Raw genomic sequence first — 10,808 nt, 5'->3', positions numbered from 1 at the left:
TGTTGGCAAGCCTACTCTAACCATTACTCTATACCTCAACAATAGTTGAGCGCTACTTTATAAACCAGTAACCTTGAGAACCTTGCTTGACTTTAGAAAAAGTAATTTGAATCTAAAAACAAAAGACATGAAAGTGGGTAGCAAAATTCTGTTCTCAGACTTGTGAGAAGGAACTAAGGGTACATATCCAAGAAAATACAGTCCTTCAAATTATATACCAATAGAAGATGGAAAACAGTGCCTCTGAAAAAAATAGCTTACCTCAGCCAAATACGTAACCATATTCAGGGTAATGTCAGCAAATGCTTCATGAAGGTAACGACAAACAACATTTACCCAGGTAGCACAGTCTCTCGTATAACTGTGAGTTTTATAAAGGGTCATGACATGTGCAAGATTTGATAGCTTAGGGTTTTTTTCTTCCAGACAAACCTAATTAAAAATGAATTAAACAGTGTCAAGAATAAGTACAAAACATTCACAAGATGGAATACTTTGTGCAATGCAGTAAATAAGCTTGGTACCTGAGCAATCCTTTCTGCTATTTCCTTACAGAACTGGTTTGGACTGTCAAAATGCTGAATTAAATGAGGCAGGAGACACAAGACGTTCAGTGGGAACCCTGGCACAGAAAATAGAATAAACAGTGGATATTTGATGAGAAGGTAGGGATATTCACCGTTTTAAAACAATACTTTTCTAGTAGTCATGATTACAAAAGTATGTATGTTAACAGTGCTACTACATAGACCCTATTACATTTGTTCAGTGCCTGTGTCACCTTAAAACTGTCTTTATTTCAGACAACACACAATCTATTACATAAATGACAACTTGATGGTGTCCTTACAAATATGAAACTGGTTCTGCAAACGTTACTAAGTAGAGTGCTTACTACTAGGCACAATGGGTGTCTGTACCCATGCAGGATGCCTGCTCCAACGTGTTCTATTGAGAATGCGCCAGTAGCCTCACCATCACATATATTCAGCATCCCTGTGTTTCAACATGGCGGTGGGGGTGCTTTAACCAAAGCTTGTAAAATGAGCTTTAGTGAAAGTGCCCCCGCTGTCATTTTGAAGTGCAGGATGCTGAATAAATGAGACGCAGCAGGCGTTTTGATTAGAGTAGCTCTCAAGAGCCACTTTAATTAAAATGCGGCCCACCCTGAGTACGTGTATAGATGCCCAATGCTATTGCAGTATAAACACTGTTCCTTATAACGAGTGTTTGCAGAATTAAACCATAATGCCCATATGCTGCTAGTTCATAGTCAGAAATGCAGTTAGTTTTTGGCTTAGAAATTAAGGCTCAGTTTCCTTCGTTTTACACTGCCGGAGTGTTAAGAATAGGATGTCAGAGGGAGAAAATTAGCCAAATGAGATTTTCCTGGCAGCAGAAAGAACTGTGCTAACTAACTGCTCACTCCCTCTGTATCAGAACTATGTCAGGATAATGGAGCTGCGGAGCTTAACTCTGCTATTCCAGCTTATGGTTGGCGTGTGATCACATATAACCATTAAGGTGGTAATACCAATGGGATCTTCACATGAGAGAGGATTTGGCCTTAACAAAATGTGCAATAACAGCCTATTTAACTTCAAAGACAAATTTAGCTTTTTATGTTTAAAAAAAACAAAGCAAAAGAAACTACAAACAAACATGAAAAACCACAAAACAGTTGGCAGCTTGTTCAGGTTCTTCATGGAAAACCTGCAGAACTGCTTGATCTACATTTTCTACAGATAGATAGAAATATTCTAGACCTGTCTGAGCCACTTTCTTCAATAATTCTGAAGAAAGTGGTCACAATTTCAGCTATCTGTTTGGGAATGTGACTCCCACTGACTCAGTACTGAGTTATCCCCCACTAATTCATTACCGTATATCTCCTAATAAGTGCACAATAAATAAGTGGTGAGTGTCTACACATGTGTATGTGGGTATATGTGTTTTAAACAAAAAGTCCATTATTGCTTCTCATTTAAAAATTGATAAGTGGATGCTAAAAACGAGAGGAAAAAATTGACCAAATTTATCATTTATTAATTCTGATAGTGTGCCTTTAAAAAGTATCATGACTATGAATTAATGAATCAAGTGTATTACCCTGATAGAAAGATTGACCAATTTAAAAATCATCCAGAAATGATCATTATCAGGATGGGTTTATGATGCCAACTTCAGCATTGAGTTACAGCTTTTTTTTTCAAAATCTGGAGGAATATGGGGTAAAAAAACTGGTTTTACCTTGGGACTAGTAAGGACTTATATGTGTTTTTCAGAGCCACCTCAAGAAAGGAGAATATAGTGCTTTATTACAGAAATATTGCAATAACTTTGTAGGCTTTGGTGGTTTCTTTCACTAGAAATGAAATGTTAAAGAATATTTCATTATAAAAATGGCATCTCTCCTCCTCATAATACCAACTTTTACTTTAGTTTTCAGTCAGAATTTCACTTTGGTTATTTTTTAGAAAGGTCTAATAGAAATATAACTATATACCTATTTTAAAAACAAAAACCAAAAATAAGTTGACAATGCATAAGGTTTTTTAATTACTACAAGTAAGCTTTATATGAAATAAAGAATTTTCTAATCAAAATGTGAAAGACTGAAACATATAACAGATTTACCTATAGCTTGAGACGAATCTACCATGGATATTCGTGACACTGGCGTCAGCAAACTGAAGAGCTGTAATGTGAGGTCAGTGGTGGTAAGGGAGGTGAATCCTTTCAGCAGCAGCTGCTGTAGTCCTGAGAAATCAGCCCATTTTAGCTGTCCTTGTAATTTTTCTAATTTCTCCCTATTTTCAACTTTATCCAGTGGCAAATGAGCTAGTAGTTTATTTAACAACCGTAATGCCATTAAGTACTCAAATTCAAAATCTGATTCCATCAAAGCCACTGCAACCCAGAAAATGGTGGCCAGCAGGTTGGTTGGATTGTTAATATGGGATGGATCAGTCAGGCTGTCTTTCAGAGAGGATGAGCTCCTGGTTTTGGAGGACAGGCCTTGTTGGGTGCATGCCTGAATCCTGTCCAGCGTGGCACTGCGTGGTGGATCTGAGGATTTGTCTACATCCCCAAACTTTTTGGGTACGGAAAAACTCCTCTGGTGTCTGCTTCTTTCAGCCGTGGTTATGTTACTGCTTATAGCTCCAGGATTTACATTGAGCTGGCCTGTACTCTTCCGGTTTGTGGTCAGTTTAGTGCTTGATGTTAGGTCTGGTGATGATGAGCTGAAGATGCATATCACAAAAGAAACTTTTAAATATTAAAAAGCAACCTCCCCCTCACCCCCAGCTAAAACCATAAAAACCTCAGTGGAAGCTTGCTCTGGAACATACAGTTCCCTCCATTCCCACATCTGGAATACCCTAAAACAAATCTATAGAGCCCCAACGGCATGAAATCACTAGCAGAAGAGATTATAGTGTATCCCACGCTCTTCCACAGACTTAAGGACATTTCTGCAGTAGAGAGGAACATGCGGCTCTTGATTTGGAAAATGGAAGGGCATACTAGACTGCAGTTCCAAATCAACTGCTCCTCTCTTGCCACCTCCAGGTAGTTCTGTTGTTTGCTTAATGTACAGGAATATCCCAAGAATATTAACTTGTGAATTACTAAGTTGCTGAAAAAATTGAGATCCAAGGGATTCCCTTTAGAGCAGTGATTCCCAACCTTTCCAAACTTGAGACATTAGGCTCAAAGCACCCCTTACTGGATTTGAAGCATGTATGCATGGTTTTTGTGACCTGAATGGGATCCAATTTAAAAACTAGTCTGTATATTACAGTGCTTACTACCTTGCAGAGAGGCTGGGCAGTGGGGATAAAGAATCAGCTAGGCAAGGACAAGCCTGAGTCTACCCCTATCTCATATCTCACAGCACCTTTCAAATGATCTCATGGTACCTGAGAGTGCCATGGTACCCTGATGAGAATTGCTGGTCTAGAGACACACCCAGTTCCCATCCCAGCTAATCAGGATTACAACAGACATGAGTCTCTCCAAGGTATACAGAAGGGCTGTGCGAAACAACACCGTTTCATTTTGACTTCCATTTCCCCATTTCAAAGGGACAGTGTTTCATTTAGCTGTTTTGAAGCACTGTTCTGTTTCGTTGAAACTGTTTCACTGTTTCAACGCATCTTGACATTTCGCCCACAGGCTATAATAGAGAATCATGAAAATGCCTATATCTTTGTCATTTCTTGCCTGATTCGGATGAAAATTGCAGGGCTGGTAGCCCCTTCTGAGGGCATGAAGCCTGCCATGTTTCAAGGAGGTAGGTGTAGGGGTTTTTGTGAAACAGCACCTCAAACTGTTCAAAGCAAAACTAGTATCACTTGCCGACATTGGCAGCCTGCTGTCATCCCGCACGCAGATCTGGGGGCCTCCTCCCACCAGGAGGAGTCTGGCACAGCCCCACAGCCTTCCCAGGGGACTCAGGCCCCCAGATCTATGTGTGGGATGACAGCAGTCTGCTGCTCCTGTCTGGGGCCAGCACCAGCACTGGGTTCTTCCCGGCACTCGGTGTGGGCTGTGCCAGGCAGACTTGGGTGCTGGCACTGGCCTCAGCCAGCAGCAGCAGTCTGTTGTCATCCACATGCTCTGCATCCAGTGAGTGCGGAACCTTTAAAAAAAAAAAAGCCCTGCACTCACCGGTTCTGGCAACAGTGACTGGGGCCTTTGGGTGCTTGTGGCAGAACCCTCCTGCGCAGCACGGGGTAGTGGGGGGCAATGGGGATGGCCCCCCCCACCTCTCACCTGGCACCCATGCAGGTACACAGCACCTCTGCAGGGCACCACACGCTGGCTGGGAGCAGTGGTGGCTCCACCTGTCAGCCAGAGCTCCTGGCTCAATTCCCCAGCTCTTCCTGGGGGGTAAGGCCCCTGGATCTGCATGCAGGGTTTCAGCAGGCTGCTGCTGCCAGCTGGGGAAACAGCCCAGAGCCGCCGCCATCCTCAGCTGGCAGCAGCAGCCTGCTGTCGTCCCGCATCATCCGGGGGCTCATGCCCCTCAGAAAGAGCTGGGGAAAGCGATCAGAGAGCTGGGGGATAGATTGCGGAGCTGAGGAATTGAACCAGAAACTGGGGGAATGTTCAGGGACCTGAACATTTCCCTAGCCCCAGTTCAATTCCTCAGCTCCCTGTTTGATTCCCCAGCTCTCTTCTGAGGGGTGCAAGCTCCCAGATCTGTGTGCCAGGTTTCAACAGGCTGCCACTGCAGGCTGGGGCCAGTGGCAGCACCACAGTCTTCCTGGTGCTTGGCATGGGCTGCGCTGAGTGGCTGCTGCTGGCGCCAGCCTACTGAAACCCCTTTTTCAATTTGGGGCCCACGCCTCCTGGGAAGAGCTGAGAAAATGATCAGAGAGCTGGGAGAAGCTATCAGAAAGCTGGGGAAATGAACTGGGAGCTAGATGTCAATATCAAAGCAGTCCTTCCCACCTCTTCCTCCTCCCTCCCCTTAGTTTCTGTTTAGCTGCAAGCAAGCCCGGCCTTGAAACTCGAAATGTTTACAAACTTTCGAAACGTTTTGAGTGCCCTTGTTTTGTTTTGAAGCTGTTTCAAAGCCTTTCATTTTGATTTCGCTGTTTCAAGCTTGAAACACATCAAAACAGCTTTGAAACAAAACACCCATTGAAATTTTGCACAGCCCTAGTATACAGGTCTGTTGTAGCTATGTTACAGAAAAAGGGGAGTTTGCCAGACCTCAGCCTAGGAGGTCCCTGTGTGAGGTCAAAGACCTCTAGCTAACAAGGCCTGGGGTGAGTGTAGAGGCAGGGAGTGGACACTGTTGTATTTCCCTAAATACCAGATGGATTCTGTGGGGAGCTTTCCTCCAATTTGTGAAATCTTCTTTCCTGGGGATTCTACAGAGAGCTGTCTGGAGGGGTAATTCTACAGACCTGCTGGTAAGAAGTAAGAGAAGGGGAAACCATGAAATAGTTCAGAAGAAAAGGGCTACTGCAAGTATGCTGTTAGCCGCCTGAGGAATCCCTGGATATGTACATTCTGAAGGTAAAATTCCCTATTTGTTCCACAAAAAGGAGCAAATTCTGCCTGTTCAGGTAGTTTTTTAGGGAAAGCTTGATGAAAGGTGTCATGAGTTCTCTGAAACTGGGAAATGACATCTGCTTCTACCTGCCATATTTTAAACAAAGCATCCTGTGTATTTGTTTCAAAATCATGTTTAATACAAAAATTTATTGTGAAATCCTGCTGCTTTTTATTTAAAGAGCCTGCCTGCAGGAAGCAGAAAGGAAGAGAAGTTTATTACAACTGTTGTTGCCAAATTGCTTAGGATTGCCCTTAGACATTTCTATGAGTATGTTCTAAGTGAGATCAGTTGTATCAAAATCACTGTATGTTGCTCAGTTAGCAGGACTTTGCATTAGTGGAAAACATAAAGAGTGTAGTTAAGAGGTTAGGCTCTTACCGAGATAAAACAGTTAAGAGGTCGCTGTTCTTCAAACAATCAGACAGATTATCCACAGCAGCCTCCAAGGTCAGCAGGGCCTCCATTACATAACCCTATCAAATATGTAATGTCAGTCATTTCAACAAAAGCATTCACCAAGAAGTCAGGAAAAGCAATTGTGGTGTATGGAGAACTGAGAAATGCATAATTTATCCTGGGAAAAGGAAAACTATTGCACCAAAGTCATTTCATTGCTGATGTAAAGGTCATTACAAATTTTATTTTCTCTTTTTCTAAATGGTCTGTGAAGGAGTTTAAGGAGGTCAGATAACTTGTCAGGAAACTGATAATGGAATACAGAGTCTCTGACTTCCAGGTCACTGCTTCAGATTCTGAATAAGCATGACAGAATATTATTGTCATTTTATTCTAGTTTGACTATCAGTGTGAAATTAGCAGTCCATTTCTTAAAAGACAGCACTGCGTTTTGGTTTTGTATGTGCTTGTGTGTGTTTTAATCTTAACACCATTAGCACTTAACACTGTATTTTTTGAAAATCTCAGAAGAAATGTCATTGATTGAATAGCTATGCAGATTAGATGCCTAGTCCATCAGCTGAAGATCAAATTAGGTCAGGGTGTGATTTGGTTTTTTTTGTTTAAGTTACTATTATTTTTTTCCCTAACTAATTATAAAACAAGATAGTGTATTAGTCTGTTACAGACCACCAAATCACATTTCAGAATAGTGAGATGGACTCTTTAAGCACCTATCATGAAGAGCGGGAAAAAAAGGGTGTATTATTTTAAGGATTTCAATCTGAGTGATGCATGCTGGAGATCTCATGCTGTCAGTACGAAAATACCACTGGAATTTCTAAAAATTATAAATGTCAGTTTCCTAATACAAAATATCGTATTATACTCAGGAGAAATCTATATTATCTCCTCTCTATAGATAAATATCAGATTATATCAGAGAACTAAAATCAGTGGTCACTTAAGTGATCACTTGTCAAGTGTAACTGAAACTAAGTCCCAAGCAGTCATAGCTATTCGTTGTGTTCTAGAATGAGTCAATTTCACAAAGATGAAAATAATTATGAGCAGAATCAGCTGGAGAAAATAATTAAATATAAGGTTGTTAAACTGGATATAAAAACTTCAAGGCTTTGAAGGCAAGTGAAAGCAGCTGTAAATTTAAAAAGTAAGACAGCGGAAGAAAGGGTAAACTGTTCATTACAAATATAAACTAGAACGCATAGAATGTAGTTTCTCAACCTGTGGTATGCATACCCTTGGGGGTACACAAGACATAGGCAGGGGGTACGTGGGTACCCCAACACTCTCTCTCTCTCGACTCTTTTCCTTTCTCTCTCGCCCCTTCCTCCTCTCAAAACTATGGGAAAAAATTTAATGCGCTGTGCATTGCGCAGCACTTTAAATTTCCTGTTAAAAATTTGGCGTGCCCTCCTAGCTTTGGCCGACATCACCTTTAGCCCAGGTACATAATTGAGTTGAGCACCCCGGTGTAAAAGGTGGCAACCCTACCCACACCAGATCAGACATCTGTCATATCATGGCCTTGCACAACCCTTCTTCCAACATATGGCACACATTAGTTTGTAAATATAAAATCCTCTGTAAAATTCAGTGTTGGTGTACTTATTAAAACTTTCAGAAGTTAAGTGGTACTTGCTACTTAAAAGGTGGAGAAACACTGGTATAGAAAACTGAAAATGGAAGCAAAAAGACAAAAGGAGAATTCTCTGTCCAACTTAATTAAGGACAATAAGGAGGAGATTTTAAAAATGTATTAGGAACAAAAGGAATATTAAGAATCACATTGGTCCACTGATAAATAAAATGGTAGACCTGAATGCAGAAGAGGCAAAAATACTCAGTAAATATGTGTGATTTGTATTTTGTGGAAGAAGCCAGATCATGTACTTGTGTCACATGATAATGACATACCTTTTATTCTAAAAGTAACGATGATAAACAACAGATAATATAAAGTTATCTTGTCCTTCCTCTTAAAAGTGTCTAATCTGTACCCAAGAATTTTGGGAGAACTGGATGAGGATCCTTCTGGACTAGAGGTGTAACAAGGCTGTCAGATATCCTGGATAACACAAATGCATGGGGCAGCAGTAGCTCCTGGCAGCACAACTGGTTAGCAGCTGTTATTTTTGCATCTCTACCCTGCCTCTTCCAAATCAGCAGCCAGAGCTGTTGCCCAGTTGCCCCTGCTTAGTTACACTGCTACTCTAGATTGTTAATGTTTGCATTTTAATAAGTTTTTGTATGGTTAGAAATGTGTAAAGAATGAGAAGGAATCTAATATTATGTCAACTTTTAAAAAAGGTAGTTACAGGACAGTCAGCCTAACATTGATCTTAGAAAAATGGAAGAGCTGAGTTAGCACCAGATTAATCGAGTATTTAAACAAAGTAATATAACTAATGCCAATCCAATTTGTTTTATTAAAAATAGATCTTATCAAACTAACTTTCATTTTTTAAAATATAGTTGCTGTTCTTTTCTATGGTTATGCTCAGATTTATACTACAGCATACTTCCTAAATTCATTAGTCTTTAACAATAATTTGAAGTAAATTATAATGTACATGTGCATTATGTTATTAAGAGTACACCACATCACTTACGCATACCTGAATCTCATCTCCATGCTCTCCTATAACTTCCACCAACCTTGACAGAAGGTCAGACAATGCATGTGCAGAAAGAGGCTGTTTTAGAGCCCTGAATATCTGAAAAGAGCGACCTGCATAATGTCTTGAGGAACTTGACAGCGCAGTTTGTAAAGCAACTTCACTCAGATGCTGTTCCAAATGGAATCCTAAGTAGCAAAGGAATATGTTGATATTTAAATTATGAAGTAGCAGATTTTACTGTGTGGTATATAAAGTTAATTTATGGTTGAAACCTATAGTTAAGCAATTCTTTGCCATGTTTCCTAGCACTTCAAAGGGGTTTGGCAAGAGTTTTTATGGGATATTAATTTATTAAAGGAATAGGACCATTGTCCATTTCCTCTAAATAGGAGAATAACCCCCATTTCAGGGCAATACAGCATACTGAAATTGCTAGTAGCTTAGCAAAGAAGCTCTGGTGGTGGTGGGAGGGGGAGGGAGTACTGGGGAATCCTGGTATGGAGGAGGAGGGAACCAGAGGTTGCAAAGACCTCCTAGAAGGGGAGATATAAAGGGAGGAAGGGGAAGGGACTTGGTAGTGGGGGTATTAGACAACCACACCAGGAGGATGAGTTAAACCCGGAATTCTCAAGGCAGCTCTTGGAAGCCGTACACTTTAGGTCACCCATGACAACCATGTCTCTCAACTACCCTGACATCTGCTGGGAGGAGCAAAATCAACTAGATCTGCCCATTCACATAGGTGAAGGTCCTGTATGCTGGCTAGGAACCTAATGCAGGAGGTATATGGCCCTACTAGGGGAAATGCCTTACTGGACTTAGTGCTTGCTACAGGAGAAGACCTGGTGGGTGATCTGCAGATACAGGGTAACCTAGAGGATAGCAACCACCAATTGTTAGAATTCACAGTGGTGAAAGGTGAGAAATATAACTAGTAGGACAGAAGTGCTAGACTTCAGAAAGGCTAGCTGCAATGAGCTCAGGAGATTAGTAAGTGAGGCACTGAAGGGCAAGAGTACTGGTGAGACAGAAGTCCAGGAAGGGTGGGCGTACAAGGGAATGATACTTTAGGCACAAAAGGGGACCATCCCAGTGCGCATAAAGGGAGGCAAGAGCCAATAAACCCTCTTGGCTGAGCAGGGAAATCCTAGAGAGCTGGGGAGGGAGAGAGGCATAGAGACTGTGAAAGCAGGGGGTAGCCACCAAGGAGGAGTATACCTGCTTGGCTTGCACTTGCAGGGAATCAGGAAGGCCAAAGCAGAAATGGAACTCAGGCTGGCAACAAAAATTAAAAAAAAGACAACAAAAAGTCCTTTAGGTACATAGAGAGCAAAAACAAGGTGCATGGCAACATAAGACCCCTCCAGAACAGACTAGGGCAATTTGTAACAGATAGGAGGGACAAAGCTGAGCTCCTAAACGAGTTCTCTGCATCTGTATTCCTGAACACAGATAAAGACATATCACCTAAAGGGGCTATAGACAGGTACAGGAAGGACTCCAACCCACCAACAGTTAGCACTGACCTAGCGAAGAGGCATTTGGAGGGGCTGGACATGTTTAAGTCAGCAGGCCCAGATGATCTTCAACCCAGGGTGCGGAAGGAATTAACCAATGTCAAACAACCATGTCAGTGGTCCTGCTATGAGCACTCATGGTGCTCAGGATGGGTACCAGAGGACTGGAAAAGGGCCAAT

The 10,808-nt window shown here is 41.7% G+C and overlaps 1 protein-coding gene across 1 annotated transcript in view; it reads right to left on the bottom strand.

Moving 5' to 3' along the window:
• FRY (FRY microtubule binding protein) overlaps positions 1-10,808 on the bottom strand; it is a 480,115-nt gene that overhangs the window by 106,193 nt on the left and 363,114 nt on the right. The window contains exons 42-46 of the mRNA XM_019523795.1: positions 9,109-9,296; positions 6,452-6,546; positions 2,638-3,245; positions 525-622; positions 262-432 (exon numbers count right to left, since the gene is read on the bottom strand). Of these exons, the coding sequence (XP_019379340.1) occupies positions 262-432; positions 525-622; positions 2,638-3,245; positions 6,452-6,546; positions 9,109-9,296 (1,160 nt within the window). The remainder of the gene's footprint in view (positions 1-261; positions 433-524; positions 623-2,637; positions 3,246-6,451; positions 6,547-9,108; positions 9,297-10,808) is intronic.

Source organism: Gavialis gangeticus, unplaced genomic scaffold, assembly GCF_001723915.1.
Source record: "Gavialis gangeticus isolate Ggan-Ray unplaced genomic scaffold, GavGan_comp1, whole genome shotgun sequence".
Taxonomy (NCBI): Eukaryota; Metazoa; Chordata; order Crocodylia; family Gavialidae; genus Gavialis; species Gavialis gangeticus.
Note: the sequence above shows the minus strand (reverse complement) of the source record. Positions and strands in the feature narration are given on the sequence as shown.